General features: G+C 40.8%; 1 protein-coding gene across 1 annotated transcript in view; it reads right to left on the reverse strand.

Moving 5' to 3' along the window:
* Positions 1-21,248, reverse strand: part of LOC126187527 (protein fem-1 homolog B) — a 66,779-nt gene that overhangs the window by 24,182 nt on the left and 21,349 nt on the right. The window contains exons 5-6 of the mRNA XM_049928668.1: positions 16,726-17,047; positions 14,095-14,238 (exon numbers count right to left, since the gene is read on the reverse strand). Of these exons, the coding sequence (XP_049784625.1) occupies positions 14,095-14,238; positions 16,726-17,047 (466 nt within the window). The remainder of the gene's footprint in view (positions 1-14,094; positions 14,239-16,725; positions 17,048-21,248) is intronic.

Below are 21,248 nucleotides of genomic sequence, written 5' to 3' on the forward strand. Positions count from 1 at the left end.
CAGTTTGTCACAAATACCAGTTCTCTACACTTTCTCAGCAGTGTTTTGTGAAAGCAACACCTTCTTCCATCCAGGAATTACCATCTGGTCCATGAAGCATTTCTATAGTACTAGCATGTACCTAGCAGGTACTCACATGTACCTACTAGTAGCATATCAGGTAGTATATCTCTGAATTGTTTTGATGTATTCCTTTAATCCGACTTGATGGGGATCCCAAACACTCGAGCAACGCTCAAGAATGAGTCATACATATGTTCTGTATACTGTCTACTTTACAGATGTGCATCTGGAATTCTCCCAATAAACCCAGTTTGACTACTTGCTCCTCCTTATAACTGATCTCATGTGCTTATTTCACTTCACATCATTTTGGAAGTTATGCCTAGATATTCAATCACTGTGACTTTGTCAAAAAGCACACCATCAAAACCATATTGAACATTACAGGATTGTTTTTGGCACTCATCTACATAAACTTACATTTTTCCATACTTCAGGACACAAAGCAGAAATTATATCCAAGTGATACTATAGCTCCTACAGTCCCTCAACAACAACACTTTTCCATACACTACAGTGCCATCAGCAAACAGTTGCAGATTGCTCCTCACCTAATCTGTCTAATCGTTTTTGATCAGGGAGAACAAGAGTGGCCTTGTCACATCCTCCCTGGGGTACACCTGACAATACCCTTGTCTCTAATGAACAGTTGCCATCTATGGCAACATCCTGGGTTCTATTGCTTAAGAAGTCTCTGAGTCACTAACATATCTGGGAACCTGTTCCATAAGCTCAAACCTACGTTAACAGTCTACAGTACGGTAACGCATCAAACACTTTCCGGAAATCAAAGAATGTGGAATCTGCCCATGGTCAATCACCCATTGTTTTCAGGATATCATGTGGGAAAAAGAGCAAGCCGAGTTTTTCATGAGTGATGCTTTCTATATCAATGTGCTCAAAAATTCTCCAGCAAACCGACACTAAGGATACTGGCCTGTAATTTTGCAGGTCTGTTCCTTTATTATTCCTATACACAGGAGTCACCTGCACTTTTATCCAGTCGCTTGGGACTGAGCTGGGTAAGAGATTTGTGAGAATGCAAGCTGAGTATGAGGCCAGTGTGGCAGATGGCTTCTATAAAACAGAATTAGTATTCCACACAGACCTGACGACTTACTTGTTTTCAACTCTTTCTTTTGCCTTTCAAATTCAGCGATGCCTTTTTCTACTTCAATATGTGAGCCCAGGGCACGGTAAAATGATGGCATCTCCATATGATCCTCCTGCATGAATGGTTTTTAAAGCATGAAATTTAAAGTTTCAACTTTCCTTTCACTGCCTCTTACTGTCACACCAGACTGCCCAATGAGCAACTGAAAAGAAACCTTGAGCCAAGCTTTCACAACCCCCGGCTGCTTCATCAGGAAAGAGGAAAGGAGAGGGAAAGACGAAAGGATGTGGGTTTTAAGGGAGAGGGTAAAGAGTCATTCCAATCCTGGGAGCGGAAAGACTTACCTTAGGGGGAAAAAGGGACAGGTATACACACACACACACACACACACACACACACACACACACACACACACACACACACACACATCCATCCGCACATATACAGACACAAGCAGGCATACGTAAAGGCAGAGTTTGGGCAGAGATGTCAGTCGACGTGGAAGTACAGAGGCAAAGATGTTGTTGAGTGACAAGTGATGTACAAGGGGCGGCAACTTGAAATTAGCGGAGATTGAGGCCTGGTGGGTAAGAGGATATATTGAAGGGCAAGTTCCCACCTCCGGAGTTCTGATAGGTTGGTGTCAGTGGGAAGTATCCAGATAACCTGGACGGTGTAACACTGTGCCAAGATGTGCTGGCCGTGCACCAAGGCATGTTTAGCCACAGGGTGATCCTCATTACCAACAAACACTGTCTGCCTGTGTCCGTTCATGCGAATGGACAGTTTGTTGCTGGTCATTCCCACATAGAAGGCTTCATAGTGTAGGCAGGTCAGTTGGTAAATCACGTGGGTGCTTTCACACGTGACTCTGCCTTTGATCGTGTATACCTTCCGGGTTACAGGACTGGAGTAGGTGGTGGTGGGAGGGTGCATGGGACAGGTTTCACACCGGGGGCGGTTACAAGGGTAGAAGCCAGGGGGTAGGGAAGGTGGTTTCGGGATTTCATAAGGATGAACCAAGAGGTTACGAAGGTTAGGTGTACGGCGGAAAGACACTCTTGGTGGAATTCCACCAAACATCGCATGTTACTTTCCGAACTACTGAAATCGAGATTGCGATGCGCTTCTGTAAGCCAGTCATACCTCATGTCAAGTGATCTCGTGAGCCGATGAGAGTGGATACTCAGAGCAGAGATATAGTCAGCCAATACCAACATCACTTAAGTAGCGCGAACACACAAACAGAAAAAGTTAATCGTTTAAATTAATATACACAGTGTTGCTGTAAAAAAACAAAGCTTTTACATATAATACTGGTCTCTAAGGTTAATAAGCTACAAGAGAAGCTAAGCTTTCACATATAATGTTTATCTTTTTGCGCATGTTACACTTTACGAAATATCATTCAGAGTTGCCAGTAAAATTTTTTAATGACATAAATGTCTGATCTTCTGGGCTCGAAATTCTTCTAAATGTCTCATCATCAAGGAGTTGATTTTTAAATGAGAATCAAATGCTCTGAGATGCAAGAAATTCATCATGCATTCTCGCACATAGTTCAACTTGCATAAAAGGAAATTTACTTTGAAAGTAACGCTTTTCAAATCACGATTTGCAATATTTTCTTGCAACCTGTTAGAAATAGGTTCATTTCAGCAGTTGCCAGAGAGCACCAGACAACAGGCACCATCGCGCTTGCACAGCTACAATGACATAGTAAGCCCGGATTTTTCGTATGTGTAAAACATTAAAAGATCTTACATTATGTCATAAAAGAAACAAGACATCATAGGATACTCCAAGAGCATCGGAATTTCGTGAAAAATACTAAAATGTGCACATTTAAAGTGCATATTTAAAGCGCACATTCATAAGTCCAGATGAAGTGGGCCTTAACCTGACATTAAGCTTTTCAGAGTGGTTTTTGGGATGTAAATGTTTTTGGAGTACCAGTACTTTATTATCCCATGTTTCGTTCTTTATGATGGCATAATGCCATATGTGCTAGAAGATGAAATTGTGCACTTGAAATGCAGCGAACATTTGAAACTAGCTAATAGTGTGGCATTAAACACTTCATTTCAAATACATTGACTGCCTCAGTGAAAAAGATTAATAAAAGCCAAAGTTCTTTAGGAAACCCATAAAAATAACTTCATTGTTCTGCAAGTCGATTAATGCTTGACTGTCAGAAAGGAGGAAATAAAATAAAAACTGAAACTAATAACATATTTTAGCCTTCTGTAATTAAGTGAATGTATTTTGATTCACTTGATAGTGAATATTTGCCAGGCCACAGAAATCCGTTTTGTTTTCATTTGACGTGAGAGCAGTAAACGAAGAGGACACAGCAAAATCCCTAAATGTAAACACGGGTCACGTGGAGACTACCCACTTCCCCACTATAGCTCAGATTGCTCTGCGCATCAGCCCCAGATCTACAATATTTCTGAACTGGGGTAATATTAGATAACAGGGCCCCACCTCGAGTGTTTGAGATAGGACATCAAAACTTTTAAAAAATCGAATTTTCAGAAATATGTTCATTTTGTATCACATATCTTTCTGAATATTCTGATACATAAAACATATGTGTTCGAGGAAACTTAAGACAGTGCAGTGCCACGCCTCTTTACATAGCATTCTTCTAACACAAGTCACTGTATTTCGCCCTGTGGAATTGAAACGTGTACATTTTGTAATGGATGCCATCAAACTACAGTCAGGACAGCAAAAATTAAAAAGGCCTGTGGTGCCTCTCCTGATCCAGACGGCTGGCCTCACATGCTTCCCCTCTTTTTTTAAAAAGAGAGAGAGAGAGAGAGAGAGAGAGAGAGAGAGAGAGAGAGAGAGAGAGAGAGAGAGAACTGGATGGGATTATTTGTAATCGGGATGACAATAACTCTTTAGAAAATTTGCACTCTTTATTGCCTATTAGCTAATAACTTGCTGTTTTGTGTTATACAAAATTAGATACAGGATACATAAAACAAGTAAAGACAATCAAGACAGTACACATTTCTTCAATCCTTAGCTCCTAGCATTTTTTCCCTCTCTATCTTGCTAAAGCCTTACATGACGTGCTTTCCTTTCTGCGAAAGAGTATATTACCTCATAAAACTTTGTCAAATATTTTTCTACTTGAAAAATCGAAATGATGTTCTCTAATACCGGAAAAGTTGTTAATACAAATAGTACCGAAGACTGGTGTGGTTTCTTGATCTGATTACATCTATTTTGTCACTGTCTGCTAGATGAAACAAAACAAGTGTTTCTAATATTGCAGAAATTGTAACACACACAAAATAAATGAGACTGTTCTGGCACAAGTGGTCATTTTTATAACGTGACAGTATATAATTCACTAAGTACCAATATCAAATGACTATTAGGCCTACTACAAGCAAAAAGCTTTATGTTAGGAATAGTTTCACATTTCATTCATACGCTCCAGTTTCTCAACCACGAGATCGAAAAGTAGTAGTATGAAACTTCTATATAAAATTGGAATCGTCATTTTCTATCATAATTTGTGCCATGTCCCCTTTTCTTCTCCTTCCTTGTTTCAACAAACAATCTTGTCATTAATAATTCTGTAACTATTCCTACCACTGTCAAAACTTATTCGCCGGTTAACTTCACTAGCCCCGCGAGAATCACGGTTTGGTTACCCCCAATTATTCTCCAGTTAGGCGCTGTTACATGTTCATGCAATACATTTTCCGCACTACTTCCAGAATGGAACTTAAGTGGCTGCTAGCTGGGGACTGTACAACTGGTCCTTACTAGTGTAGCGATCTGGCCAAAAATTTTCTGTCAAAATTTCGTTTTCTTCGACACAACAAGAAGATAATACATAATCTTTCTTACCTGTTAGTCATTTATTTCCACTCTGGTAGTCTGACTCTATGGATTTAGCTATTAATTATAACAACACTGATCATTCACAAATTCAATCAACCACATAATCAGACAGTGATTGGAATTCATCCGTTCACTTTACCCCGCTCAGCTTGTATGGCCCTGACCCCTTTTGTCTGCAGGGAAGTTTATTTCTAGATGTGACGAGGATTCCCTCAACAGAGACATCACGTACACTATGCACCATTCAAAAATCAACTTATTATTCATTGAGAAAGAAACTTAGAATTTGTTCAAAAATGTTGAGAATCCAACAGGGATGCATTTCAAAATCTATGAATAATCGATCGACCAATGTGCGCTGTGTGCTTGCCACCCAGGTCAGATACCTCGGTTAATCTCCCCCCCCCCCCCCCCCCTCTCCTCCATCCAGGCTTGCTGTGCATGTGTCAATCTGACTGCTTGGGCACACCAGCAAAGTTTTTCCCAGTAGTATCTAGCAGCTGCTTGCACAGCCAACAGCCACATTTCTGCGGCCAGAAGCGGTAGAAGGTACTACTCATACTCTACTCAACAGCATACTCTACTCAACAGCGCATGCGCATGAGCCCGCTCGTTAAGTGCTGAAATGGATCTAATGTAAACAGTTGTGACATCAAGCCTATTGGAAGCAATTTGTTGTCATGAAGAATTGCATAGTCTTCCTAAAGCCTTTGACACATTTTGCTGCTGGCAGACGCTTGTACCTGTACGAGCTCTGTGTTTTTTTGTTGTGTATGGCGCATTTCTTTTGCAATTTAAGTTTTATTTTCATTTTTTTATGTCATTCACGTTTTATTGCTGCAGTATTATTCTGAAGTAGCTAGATACAGTAATATCCTTTGTTACAGTATCGGTTCTTACCAGTCAGACCTACAAAAAATTTAACTGAAAACTAAAACAATGAAAAATTCCCAGGTTTTTCCTGGATTTTCCGGTTGTCCTGGGTCGTATACACCCTGTGTGGGGCTTTATACTTGGCAGAGGAGTGGGTTGTATTTGTGTTGGTCAGGTGCTGGGTTGTCATTTGATGGCTGCAGCAAAAGTCCGACTGGCTGAGTCCATTCTTCCTGGCACAATCAACTGTTGACGGAGATTGGTACGAAAGATGACACACCTCTTCTTCAACATACTCTACTACCTCCTTACATAACAGGTCGACACTCGTGGCTGTTACCTATTGCTTACTCAGTCTTATAAGTGATCTTCTACACCTGCCATAGGGACCACATTGGAAGTTCGTTGTGCTTCTTTCATCCAATTCTTTTCTGTTGCATTGCCTTGAAATCCTAGCACCACTTTATGAATTCCTCAGCTGTTCTGATGTTCTTTGCCAGAAGAGCTTGGTACATGTCTTCTATGACCCCTTTCATTAAGTGTGGTATTTTGTCAGTTTCTTGTCACGTTCAGATTCACAGTGTGGCATAGAGCCAAAACATTCTGTACATAGGACTTAGTTATTCCCCATGACATTGGCCTTGTCCCTCAATTGTTCTTCTGCTACGTGGACTTGCTGCTGGTTGTTGCCAAACATTTTCTTCAGTTTATCCTGGAATTTGTCTCAGCTATCAAGCTTCTCTGCTGGCCTATGCTGTCCAACTAGAAGTACACCAACTAGAGTACACCAAACACGTTACGTCACCCTACCTACTGTATTTGGTGAAAGTCTAATCTTTTCGGCCATTCTGTCAATTCCTACGGAAAACACTGATGGATGCCCAATTTGTAGCTTCCTTACCGCTATTGTGGAATACATTGGCATTCTGAATATAAGGGCCTTGGTAATGATCTAATGCTTGCGTTCCAGTTCTTACTTATGTAAGTGAACAAAGCGATCATGAATTTAGTTCTGCCGATGATTGTTTACCATCCTTTCCTCAGATTGCACATCACAAGGCTGTCGTCAGGTTAGGACACGAGTTTAAATTCAGAGCTACAAAATGTGTCGCCTGCCGCAGTTCAGTTCTTGAATACTTAAAATCAGCTGTCAACATAGCATCCAGCATTTCTGTCATACCTCACAGCGTATACATTGACAGCATTTGTGAAGTGATTTGCCATGTCTGTATGTCACCTGTAACTGAGTGACAGCTGGTAGCTAATGTGGCAACACTGTAGTGGCAAGTGTCAGAAATCAACTATCAAGTAGTTTTTATCAGACTATAGACTCATTCCCCCCCCCCCCCCCCAAGTGTACACTCACCAACACAATCTACAGTATGTAACACCCCATTCTGCTGTAATTTGTCACAATGTGGATTCCATGGAACATCACAATTAGAGTCTTGGATGACTGATTAAGTCAGCACAAAGCACAAGATTCATAATCAAATGATGAATAGACACCATGATCAAATACCAAGTACTTTCAAAACCCACAGATGTTAAACAATTGTGACGTGTGTGACTACAGCCAGCACAGGCTTCTCATTCATGGTGTCCATATGAAATTGGGAACTGTGCGGAGCAAGTTCTATAAGAAGCAAAACTGAAATCAATGTGTAACCATTGAAGAAATGGGAGGGTCTAAAATGTGAAATCTGAATAAATTTCTTATTCGTGGCGCATGAAAACGAAGTTTACTGGGTATGTAGCTTGCATAAAATGTCTTCTATTATTGTGCTTCCAGTCAAGAATGACTCATTTAAAGAAACAACTGTAAGAATTGCCACAATGATCTGGCTCCTATGGGGATACCGGCAGCAGTATGAAACAGCTGCAAAAAAATTCTATGAAGTGTTTCAATTTTGAAGCAGCACTGGGTGTCAAATTTTTACAATCAGGGTTTCCAATTTCAGAAATAATATCAACGAAATTTTATGACTAGGAACAACTGACAGAAAAGATAGAAGAGAAACAGTAGCACATTGCATAATCAAGGAAGGAGGATCACAATACTCGGGTCAAGTGAGACGAGACATGGTACAAAGCATGGCAGTGAGGAAGAAACAGAGAAGCAGATGAATAATGAAGTACATCAACACAAAAATGAGAAGGAAATAATCCAAAATAGCAATAAGAGGGGAGGGAAGGGGGGGGGGAGAAGAGGGAGGGAGGGAAGGGGGGAGGGAGAAAGAGATCCAAATATACTTAAATTCAATAAATTCCTCACAGTCCACTTCCTTTCCTTATCAATTTACATGTCATCTTTTTTTCCAGCACAAACCAAATGTAATGCTGCCTTCTCTGTACATCACAGGTCCTTGCTGTATCACATTATTGTTTATATTTCTCCTCCTTTGTACCGAATCCACCATGCTCCTCACTCATTCCATTTTGTCTTGCAGTACTGATGCCATCTTACTCCTCCCATTAACAGATTCGTTTATCACTTATTCTTCTTTTCCTTCCATTATGCAATGCTGTCACCTCTTCTACACTTACTTAGTTTACCTCCCCTACATTTTTATCCCAACAGTATTCTCTACAAATCCATTTCAATCCATCACCTCAATGTGTCCTTATTACTGTCTTTATTTACCAACCATTTCAATCCATCACCTCAATGTGTCCTTATTACTGTCTTTATTTACCAATGGACTCCCATAAAAATTTTAATCAAATATCTACTAAATAACTCTCTAAATTTTTATTTTTAATTTTATTATTCTTTAGATTTTATTTAGCAACTATTTCTCTCGTTTTGTTCAACTGTCACAACTTTCAGCCGCCGAGTTGGAAGCTTTTCAGATGATGCCACGTTGTGAAACTTGCATTTCAATGATAATAATGACAACCCAACACCCAGTCCCCATAGTTGTTGTTGTTGTTGTTGTTGTTGTTGTTGTCGTCTTCAGCCCAGAGACTGGTTTGATGCAGCTCTCCAAGCTACTCTATCCTGTGCAAGCTTCTTCATCTCCCAGTACTTACTTCAACCTACATCCTTCTGAATCTGCTTAATGTATTCATCTCTTGGTCTCTCTCTACGATTTTTACCCTCCACGCTGCCCTCCAATGCTAAACTGGTGATCCCTTGATGCCTCAGAACATGTCCTACCAACCGGTCCCTTCTTCTGGTCAAGTTGTGCCACAAACTCCTCATCTCTCCAATTCTATTCAATACCTCCTCTCACTAATTATGTGATCTACCCATCTAATCTTTAGCATTCTTCTGTAGCACCACATTTCGAAAGCTTCTATTCTCTTCTTGTCCAAACTATTTATCGTCCATGTTTCACTTCCATACATGGCTACACTCCATACAAATACTTTCAGAAACGACTTCCTGACACTTAAATCTGTACTCGATGTTAACAAATTTCTCTTCTTCAGAAACGCTTTCCTTGCCATTGACAGTCTACATTTTATGCCCTCTCTACTTCGACCATATCAGTTATTTTGCTCCCCAAATAGCAAAACTCCTTTACTACTTTAAGTGTCTCATTTCCTAATCTAATTCCCTCAGCATCACCCGACTTAATTTGATTACATTCCATTATCCTTGTTTTGCTTTTGTTGATGTTCATCTTATATCCTCCTTTCAAAACACTGTCCATTCCGTTCAACTGCTCTTCCAAATCCTTTGCTGTCTCTTGACAGAATTACAATGTCATCGGCAAAGCTCAAAGTTTTTATTTCTTCTCCATGGATTTTAATACCTACTCTGAATTTTTCTTTTGTTTCCTTTACTGCCTGCTCAATATACACATTGAATAACACTGGGGAGAGGCTACAACCCTGTCTCACTCCCTTCCCAACCACTGCTTCCCTTTCATGCCCCAATCAAAGAAAATTTCCAATCCGGGTGGGAATCGAAGCTGGGTCCACTGCGTAGCAGTCACACACACTAACAACTCAGCCCAGGTGTGGAGCAGCTGCATTACATAAATCTCTGTTATAATGTTAACATCTACCATTGCGTAGAATGTTATAAATTTTAAAAGGTAGGTCATAAGCGATACAATCTGCTATTTCTTTTCAGTCACTGGTTTTTTTCTCCTGTTACTTGGAAGACTCGCTTCACCTGAGATTTATATAACCTCAACACGCATGCACCACTTCACCTTCATACTGATTCTCCCTCCCTTCTCTACTTATGTCTAGTACTACTTCTTAAGTGCAACAAGCATCATATTAATTACTGAAATATTTGCAAATCCTATTTTGTTCTATTAACAGGGTGTATACGCTCACAAGGCAAAAAAAATTCCCAGATTTCTCCTGGATTTCCCGGTTAAAAATACACTTTCTCCCGTGTGGAAACATAGCTTTTCCCTTTTAACTGACAGTATATTTTCTCTCGGAACTGTATAACTTATCAATCCTTTGAATGGTTATGGTTTTATATATGAGCGTAGAATTTTCCAGCACTTTAGAAAACGAAACTCGGGAAAAAACACCTTTTGAAAATATGTTTGATGTGCAGTAACATGTAGGCTGCATATTTTTGTATTACGATAGTATAAATTCGAATTCCACCAAACAACTCATGTTACTTTCCGAAGCATTGAAATAGAGATTGCGATGCATATTTGTAAGCCAGTCATAACTCATGTCACATGATCTCGCCAGCCGACGACAGCGGATATTCAGAGCTTCGGACACGTGGCATATTCAGCCAATAGCAACATAACTGTTAAGTAGCGCAAACACACAAACAAGAAAAGTTAATGGTTTAAATTAATATATGTAATGTTGATACAAGAAAAACAAAGCTTTCACATACAATATTGGTCTCTAAGGCTGATACACTGCAAGAGAAGCTAAGTTTTCACATACAATGTTGGTCTTTTATGCACATATTACATTTTAATATATATCACACAAATGTGCCAGTAAATTTTTTAATAACGACATAAAAGTATGATCTTCTGGGCTATAAATTCTTCTAAATGGCTCATCATCAATGAGCTGATTTTTAAATGAGTGCCAGATTCCCAGTGAAGTAGGCATCGACCCACTATGAAGCTTTTCAATGTGGTTTCGGGATGTAAATTTCCTTGGGTACCAGTACTTTGTTATCTCATGTCTGGTTCTTTGTTATGGCATACTGCCATCCGTGCTAGAAGATGAAAACGTACACTCTAAGTGCACCGAACAGTTGAAACTAGCTGTTAGTTCGAAATGAAACCCTTTGTTTCAAATATATTGACTGCCTCAGTGGAGAAGATTAATAAAAGAAAATTTCTTCAGCAAACCGATAAAAATAACTTCATTGTTTTGCATGGCAATTAATGCTCAACTGTCAGAAAAGTGGAAATAAAATAAAATCTGAAACTAACAACGTATTTTAGACTTCCCTAATTATGTGACTGTGTTTTAATTCACTTGATAGCTCCCAGCCAAAGAAATCAATTTTGTTTTCATTTGACGTGAGTGCAGTAGACAAAGAGGAAACAGCAAAATCACTAAATGTAAACACGGGTCACATGGAGACTACCCGCTTCCTATTATAACTCAGACTGCTCCGCACATCAGACCCGTATCTATGATATTCCCAAACTGGGGCAATAGTAGATAGTGGCGTCCCTCGAGCACTTGAGATAGGACTTCAAAAAAATCGAATTTTCAAAAATATGTTCATTTTGTAACACACATCTTTTTTAAGAATCTGATACACAAAACATACGTTTATAGGATTGTAAGACATGTTATTTGCCAAAGTGCCACACCTCTTCACACAGCATTCTTCTATCGCATGTCACTGTATTTCAGTCTGTGGAATTGAAACATGTATATTTTGTACTGGATGCCATCAAACTATATTCAGGACAGTGGAAATTAAAATGTCCTAAGGTGCCTCTCCTGCTTCCAGTCTGCCGGTTTGACATCCTGAGCCTCCTCTCTCTCTCTCTCTCTCTCTCTCTCTCTCTCTCTCTCTTTTTGTTTTTTAAAGAAACCTCTTCAGAAAATCTGCACTCTCTATTCCCTATTAGCTAACAACATGCTGCTTTGTGTGACATAAAATTAAGTATAGGATACATAAAACCAGTAAAGAGAACAGACAAGCAAGACATTACACATTTCTTCAATCCTTAGATCCTAGAATTTTTTTCTCTCTGATCTTGCTACAGCTTTACATGGTGTGCTTTCCTTCCTGCGAAAGGATCTGTTACCTCATCAAAGTTCATCGAACGTTTTGCTACATGAAAAATCGAAATGTCATTGTCTAATACTGAAAAAGCTGTAATTACAAATAGGCCCAAGACTGGTGTGGTTTCTCGACCTGATTACCTGTATTTTGTCGCTGTCTGCAAGATAAAACAAAGTAGGCCTTTATAATAATGCAGCAATTGTAACACACGCCAAATAAACAAGACTGTTTTGGCAGAAATGGTCATTTTTATAACACTACAGAATATAATTCACAAAGTATCCATATCAAATGCCTATTAGGCCTACTACAAGCAAAAAGCTTTATGTTAGGAAATAGTTTTACACTTCTTTCATACACTCCAGTTTCTCAAGCATGAGATCGAAAACTAGTAGTGTGAAATTTTTATATAAAATTGGGATAGTCATATTCTTCCATAATTTAAGTGATGTCACAGTTTCTTTTCCTTCCTCGTTCTAACAAACAATGTTGTCATAACTAATTCTTTATCTATTCCTGCAAATGTCAAAGATTATTCGCCGGTTAACTTCACTAACTCTGCCAGAATCACCAGTTTAGTTATCCCATGATTATTCTCCGGTTAGGCCTCATTACATGTTCGTACAACGCGTTTTTCGTGCTGCTTCCAGAATAGACCTTAAAGTGGCTGCTAGCCGGAGACTGTACAACTGGCCCTTGCTAGTACAGTGATCTGGCCAAAAATTGTCTGTCAAAATTTCATTTTCTTGGATGCACCGTGAAGATAATACGTAATCTTTCTTACCTGTTATTCCTGTTAGTCATTTATTCGCACTCTGGTAGTCTGAATCTATGGATTTCGTTGGTAATCCTAACAACGCTCGTCATTCGCAAACCCAATCAACCACATAATCAGACAGTGGTTGGCTTGCTTTCGTTCAGCTATACTCTGCTCAGCTCGTATAACCCCTTTTGTCTGCAGAAAAGTTTATTTCTAGATGTGCTGAGGATTCCATTGACAGAGACATCATGTACACTATGCACGCATTCACAAATCAACTTATGATTCATTCAGAAATCAACTTGGAATGTGTTCAACAATCTTCAAAAACCGACAGGGACACGTTTCCAAGTCATACGAATAATCGATAGAGACCAACGTGCGCTGGATGCTAGGCACTTTGTGAAACAAGGTTTTTTTCCTCAAGAATATCAATTTGAGCCCCCCCTCCCCTAGATCCAGGGCTGCTGCGCAATCTTGTAGCTTTGGCAGCTTGGGCGTGCCAGTAAAATTTTTCCTGGTATCATCTAGCCTTTTTTTTTTTTTTTTCTGCGACTGCTTACACAGCCAACAGCCACGTTTCTGTAGCCAGAAGTGGAAGAAGATATCACTCAACTGCACATGCGCATGATCCCACTCTTAACTGCTAAAACAAATCTAATATTAACAGTTGTGACGTCATGCTCATCGGAAGCAATTTGTTGTTACGAAGCATTGCATAGTCTTCCTAAGGCCTTTGACACATTTTGCTGTAGGCAGATGCTTGTATGAGCACTGTGTTTTGTTGCTGTATATGGCACATTTCCTTTGCAATTTAAGTTTTATTTTAGTTTTTTTTCTCGTTTATGTTTTATTGCTGCAGTATTATTTTTCAGTAGCAGGATACAGTAATATCCTTTGTTAGAGTATTATTGGTTCTCACCAGTGAAAATTACAAAAATTTAACTGAGAACAAAATCAATGAAAAATTCCCAGAATTCAAAAAAATTCCCAGGTTTTTCCTGGTTTTCTCCCGGATGAGAAAATTCCCGGGTTTTTCCCGGATCTCCCGGTCGTCCACGGTCATAGACACCCTGATTAATCTTCATTTTACAAATTTTAAATACTGTCTCTCCTTGTACAATAGTTAGAAATTGAGTATGGAAAAAGTGATGAATGACTGAACAAACTGATTTACACATAGTTACTAACTCTTGTCCAACATAAATTATTTATTCTTACCATTACTTGCTCTACATCATCCTTGGGACCAGGATTGATCATCTTTTCTTTATTCCTTTCAAGTTCAATAACACATGCATTTAATACATTTTCGACGTGTGGAAATGTCAGTTCAACTCCAACATGAACCATCTGCGAAAATACCTGTAAACAAATATTAAATTTGGTTTTTGTAGTGAGTCCTAAATTAAAGAAACAGCAAATGGCTAAATAATAATAGTACCTACAAAATTGCAACAAGTTTTTAAAAATGGAACAAATACAATTTGTTTCATGATCAGTATGTTATCAGGAAAGCTCTCCTATTTCTTTGCTACAGACTTGATCACTGCATATATTCAGCAAAAAGGCAGAACAAGGAATACACATCAGAATTTCAGTCATTTGTCCCCTGTGAATACTTTACATCTCTTAGAAGTGAACACCTTTTGAAGCAAAAACATCCTTACCAACAATTACCACCCTAATTACCTACAATAATTTACCAATAATCAGTGAACCATCAGCTTTTATCAGCAATGACATCACTAAAGAACACATATTGCTGTAATATACAAGCTATGAGAGCAGATTTGCTGTATCATGTCCAAATGAAGGTGATGGGATCAGTAAAAAGAAGCTCCTGCTAACACTGAGAACAAGAGCCTTGGATATGTATAGAAACCACTTCAACGAAATATTCAATCATATTACAGCTGCTCATTAAGATCTCCCTGCTGTAGCTCATTAAATCCTAAGTGCAAGCTACCAACTTCATTTTTCTTATTTTGCTCACTGTTCCCACACACACAACTTTTACAGGTGTTTCAGTCTGTTGTGTGAGATGCTCAACATGTCATCCACATGGTGAGTGCCTGCCTTTGATCCATCTCTTGTTGACATTTCTAGCCATCGTTGTGTCAAAACTAACAAAAAAGAAAAACATGTTTCGTACCAAACAGACAACACACTGTGTATGAATACATTAAGAGAATGAATTTTAAAATGGAGCAGAATATAATGAGAAGCTATGCCGCTAATACAATGCAGATAGATTATGTAGTATGGCAGCAAATTTAAAATCAGGAAACAATGCTTGTTACTGAGGACAAGCAAGAATTACACTCCTGGAAATGGAAAAAAGAACACATTGACACCGGTGTGCCAGACCCACCATACTTGCTCCGGACACTGCGAGAGGGCTGTACAAGCAATGATCACACGCACGGCACAGCGGACACACCAGGAACCGCGGTGTTGGCCGTCGAATGGCGCTAGCTGCGCAGCATTTGTGCACCACCGCCGTCAGTGTCAGCCAGTTTGCCGTGGCATACGGAGCTCCATCGCAGTCTTTAACACTGGTAGCATGCCGCGACAGCGTGGACGTGAACCGTATGTGCAGTTGACGGACTTTGAGCGAGGGCGTATAGTGGGCATGCGGGAGGCCGGGTGGACGTACCGCCGAATTGCTCAACACGTGGGGCGTGAGGTCTCCACAGTACATCGATGTTGTCGCCAGTGGTCGGCGGAAGGTGCACGTGCCCGTCGACCTGGGACCGGACCGCAGTGACGCACGGATGCACGCCAAGACCGTAGGATCCTACGCAGTGCCGTAGGGGACCGCACCGCCACTTCCCAGCAAATTAGGGACACTGTTGCTCCTGGGGTATCGGCGAGGACCACTCGCAACCGTCTCCATGAAGCTGGGCTACGGTCCCGCACACCGTTAGGCCGTCTTCCGCTCACGCCCCAACATCGTGCAGCCCGCCTCCAGTGGTGTCACGACAGGCGTGAATGGAGGGACGAATGGAGACGTGTCGTCTTCAGCGATGAGAGTCGCTTCTGCCTTGGTGCCAATGATGGTTGTATGCGTGTTTGGCGCCGTGCAGGTGAGCGCCACAATCAGGACTGCATACGACCGAGGCACACAGGGCCAACACCTGGCATCATGGTGTGGGGAGCGATCTCCTACAGTGGCCGTACACCACTGGTGATCGTCGAGGGGACACTGAATAGTGCACGGTACATCCAAACCGTCATCGAACCCATCGTTCTACCATTCCTAGACCGGCAAGGGAACTTGCTGTTCCAACAGGACAATGCACGTCCGCATGTATCCCGTGCCACCCAACGTGCTCTAGAAGGTGTAAGTCAACTACCCTGGCCAGCAAGATCTCCGGATCTGTCCCCCATTGAGCATGTTTGGGACTGGATGAAGCGTCGTCTCACACGGTCTGCACGTCCAGCACGAACGCTGGTCCAACTGAGGCGCCAGGTGGAAATGGCATGGCAAGCCGTTCCACAGGACTACATCCAGCATCTCTACGATCGTCTCCATGGGAGAATAGCAGCCTGCATTGCTGCGAAAGGTGGATATACACTGTACTAGTGCCGACATTGTGCATGCTCTGTTGCCTGTGTCTATGTGCCTGTGGTTCTGTCAGTGTGATCATGTGATGTATCTGACCCCAGGAATGTGTCAATAAAGTTTCCCCTTCCTGGGACAATGAATTCACGGTGTTCTTATTTCAATTTCCAGGAGTGTATTTTGCAACATATTGTTCTCACAATGATTCAGAGTTCACAATTTTTGCCATAATGTAAACTAAATATACGTGACTGACCGTACAGCTGCATTAGAACTACACTGACCTGTGCAAATCTTAGTAGATCTTTGACAACTGAGACTTTATTTAATTGACGAAGATGAAGAGCATGGAGCCACAATTCAATGCAGCGATCAAACCTAGCATTATCTGCAAAGACTGCTCCACGAAAGATAACAGGATGAGGCACTTCAGGATTATGAGTACCCAATATCCTCTCCCGAATCGCCAAGGATTCCATATGTAAAGCATTTTGGTTATTTTGAATGGCTTCCAGTTCTTCTAGTGTTTGACATTCCACCCAGTTTTCATAAGCTGGAACTGGTTTGCAGAGCTTCTTCTGCACAACATCATTTGGATCACTGTACCTGGAAAGTAGAACAGAAAAGAATGACTGTCAAATCACTTTTAACACACCATACGGCAGTACCACGAAAAGTCAAATAAAACATAAAGTTAAATATAAGGGGTGTCCAAAAGAAAACATATGAAACAACACTGTAGATATAATAGGTATAACTGAAGTATTTACTCAAAAGTAATCATCAGAAGCCTGGGCACAACTGTACCACTGCTTTATGAGCCAAAGGATTCACTGTTCCCAGAGTTCCTGTGGCTATGACAGTAGCCAGTCCTCCACTATGTCCTTCAGTTCGTCATCTCCATTGAAGCACTTCCCTTTGAGGTGTTTTTTAACAGATCAAACACACAGAAATCACAGGGCAACATGTCTGAGCTACATGGCGGATGTGCTCAAGTTGCTCCCACTAGAACTTGGCCATTACACTTCGTGTGACCTTGGAGATGCATGGACATGCATTATCATGGAGCAGAATCACCACCCATATAAGAAGCCCTGGTCATTTGCTCTTGATGGACATGAGTTGGCTATGGAGCCCTCACAGTACCTGTCACTGGCAACGGTTTTTCCATCTCAAGGAATTCAATGAGTATCGGAACTCTAGTGTTGAAAAAGACGGTTGCCATCACCCTGCCTGCAGAGGGCACAGGTTTGAATTTTTTAGGGGGAGGTGATGACACATGCTTCCACTGCCCACATGTCCCACTATGTTATCCCAAAACAGCAAATGCGAATTTCAACCACTTTGGTTGTTACAATGTTTCATACCTTTTAATTTGAATACTCCTTATAAGTGCCTAAAGTTTTAGTGTATGTGATACAGTTTTGTTAATACAATTAGCACACAATCAGCACCGTCTTACATTCTTTGACAGGAAAAATGACACAAAATGGTGTGAAAAAAAATTACATTCAGAAATATGTTAAATTCACTGGGGCCTTTTGGGCTGGTTGGACTGGGAGTCACTGAACACGGTGGCCCAGTGGTATCGCACTGCACTGCAATGCAGTTCAAATCCTCTTATCACAAGTCAGCTTAGTTTCTTCACAATTTGCCAAAACTGCTTAATGCAAATGGCAGGATAATACAAGTCAGGCTTTCGAGACCGGTATTTGCATCACTGGAAAATTTTGCTTTGTGGGCACTAGGCCACTTTCCAAACCATATTTCCATGCATAACATTTTCACTTTCTAATGCTGGAGACATCATCAGAGGCTATAAAGACTCAGACAGAAGTTTCAAATTTAAATGCGCACAGTACACCAAAACTGTTCAGTCATACCCATGCTACCTGGTTTTGATGTCATTAGACTGCTGTCTGAGATCACAGGATCATTCCAGAATATCTTATGGGGATTGTATTGGGGAAGAGTTGGTACTGAAGAACAAGAACAAAAAGAGGGAGGAGGAGAATTAAAATGAGACAAGATGTGCTCATTCACTGACCATCATGGCTCATTTGAAGTGGAACTTGTCACTGAAGACAATTCTCTCCAACAATAAGAGTCCAGGACAAAGAGGGGTTTGGAGACACTCTGGCCAGCAATGGGACACCAAAAACTGACTGTTGCCTACCATACAGCCTGACAAGCAGGGGTGATGGTCTGGGTGCCATTTCTTTTCATGGCAGGAGAGTCCAGCTTGGTTGTCTGCAGCACCCTTACAGCACAGCAATGTGTCAACAATACTATACACCCAGTTTTGTTGCTATCCATGGCAAGCCATCCTGGGCTTATAGTTCAGAAAGATAATGCCTTCCTGTAGATGCTGAGAATTTCTACTACTTGTCTTCGTGCTTGCCAAACACTACCTTGACCAGCAAGGTCACCATATCTCTCCCCAACTGAGAATATTTGGAGCATTATGAGCAGGGCCATTCAACAATCTTGGGATCTTGACTATCTATCATGCCAATTGGACAACTTGCTGAATTTGAAAAACTCTTTTTCTTGAATAAATCATCGAATTTTTTTATGAAATTGCAATCTTTTTGTGTGTGTGTGTACATGTACATCACATCTACAAAAATTTGTCCCATTCAGATAATTCTTTCATGGTGCACGAGTTGGCACAGTGGGCAAACCTGCGATGGGGGACGCAAGCAATGAGTAGTATGGGGACTCGCCTTGCGCTTCACGCCAAGTGTTGCTGCCAAGCGCCGAGTGTTCAGTCATTAGGCGCCGATGCCCATCACATGCTCAGTTTATCTCCGTGCAACTCCCTATGTTATTTTGGTATATTTGCTTCCCATAGATTGATTCGCATAGTAAGTTTTCAATTCCTCTCATGGGCTTCTGTTCCCCAGTTGTTATGAAGCCACTGCGGCCCATGAAGTACTTGTGCAGAAAATGTAGTGTTGCAATGTTGTCACACCAGTGCATATACTAAAATGGTGAAAAGATATGTTCTTATGCTTGTGACATCCCTATTTTTTATTTCCATTTTCCTAGTGTTAATTCTGGGCTGCCATGGCATTTATGCAATGCTGGCAGGAACAGTTGCACCTACAGAAAGAACAGCTGAGGCGGCGGCGGCAGCAGTCATTCCCACAGCAGTCCCTTCTCCATGCACGACAAGGTAAAAGTTGGCCTTTACCAGTTAAATCTCTTGCCTTTGGCAACCTTGTCTGCACCAGGGATTTTTGTTGTTGTTGTTGTTGTTGTTGTCGTCTTCAGTCCTGAGACTGGTTTGATGCAGCTCTCCATGCTACTCTATCCTGTGCAAGCTTCTTCATCTCCCAGTACCTACTGCAACCTACATCCTTCTGAATCTGCTTAGTGTATTCATCTCTTTGTCTCCCTCTACGATTTTTACCCTCCACGCTGCCCTCTAATGCTAAATTTGTGATCCCTTGATGCCTCAGAACATGCCCTACCAACTGGTCCCTTCTTCTTGTCAAGTTGTGCCACAAACTCTTCATCTCCCCAATTCTATTCAATACCTCATCATTAGTTACATGATCTACCCATCTAATCTTCAACATTCTTCTGTAGCACCACATTTCGAAGGCTTCTATTCTCTTTTTGTCAAAACTATTTATCGTCCATGTTTCACTTCCATACATGGCTACACTCCATACAAATACTTTCAGAAACGACTTCCTGACACTTAAATCTGTACTCGATGTTAACAAATTTCTCTTCTTCAGAAACACTTTCCTTGTCATTGCCAGTCTACATTTTATATCCTCTCTACTTCGACCATCATCAGTTGTTTTGTTCCCCAAGAAGTAAAACTCCTTTACTACTTTAAGTGTCTCATTTCCTAATCTAATTCCCTCAGCATCACCCGACTTAATTCGATTACATTCCATTATTCTTGTTTTGCTTTTGTTGATGTTCATCTTATATCCTCCTTTCAAGACACTGTCTATTCTGTTCAACTGCTCTTCCAAGTCCTTTGCTGTCTCTGACAGAATTACAATGTCATCGGCAAACCTCAAAGTTTTTATTTCTTCTCCATGGATTTTAATACCTACTCCGAATTTTTCTTTCACTTCCTTTACTGCTTGCTCAATATACAGATTGAATAACATCGGGGAGAGGCTACAACCCTGTCTCACTCCCTTCCCAACCACTGCTTCCCTTTCATGCCCCTCGACTCTTATAACTGCCATCTGGTTTCTGTACAAATTGTAAATAGCCTTTCGCTCCCTGTATTTTACCCCTGCCACCTTTAGAATTTGAAAGAGAGTATTCCAGTCAACACTGTCAAAAGCTTTCTCTAAGTCTACAAATGCTAGAAATGTAGGTTTGCCTTTCCTTAATCTTTCTTCTAAGATAAGGCGTAAGGTCAGTATTGCCTCACGTGTTCCAAAATTTCTACAGAATCCAAACTGATTTTCCCCGAGGTCAACTTCTACCAGTTTTTCCATTTGTCTGTAAAGATCGCGTTAGTATTTTGCAGCTGTGATTTATTAAACTGATAGTTTGGTAATTTTCACATCTGTCAACACCTGCTTTCTTTGGGATTGGAATTATTATATTCTTCTTGAAGTCTGAGGGTATTTCGCCTGGCTCATACATATTGCTCACCAGATGGTAGAGTTTTGCATGACTGGCTCTCCCAAGACCGTCTGTAGTTCTAATGGAGTGTTGTCTACTCCTGGGGCCTTGTTTTGACTCAGGTCTTTCAGTGCTCTGTCAAACTCTTCACGCAGTATCTTATCTCCCATTTCATCTTCATCTACCTCCTCTTCCATTTCCA

Source organism: Schistocerca cancellata, chromosome 5 (genome assembly GCF_023864275.1).
Source record: "Schistocerca cancellata isolate TAMUIC-IGC-003103 chromosome 5, iqSchCanc2.1, whole genome shotgun sequence".
In the NCBI taxonomy this organism is placed as follows: Eukaryota; Metazoa; Arthropoda; class Insecta; order Orthoptera; family Acrididae; genus Schistocerca; species Schistocerca cancellata.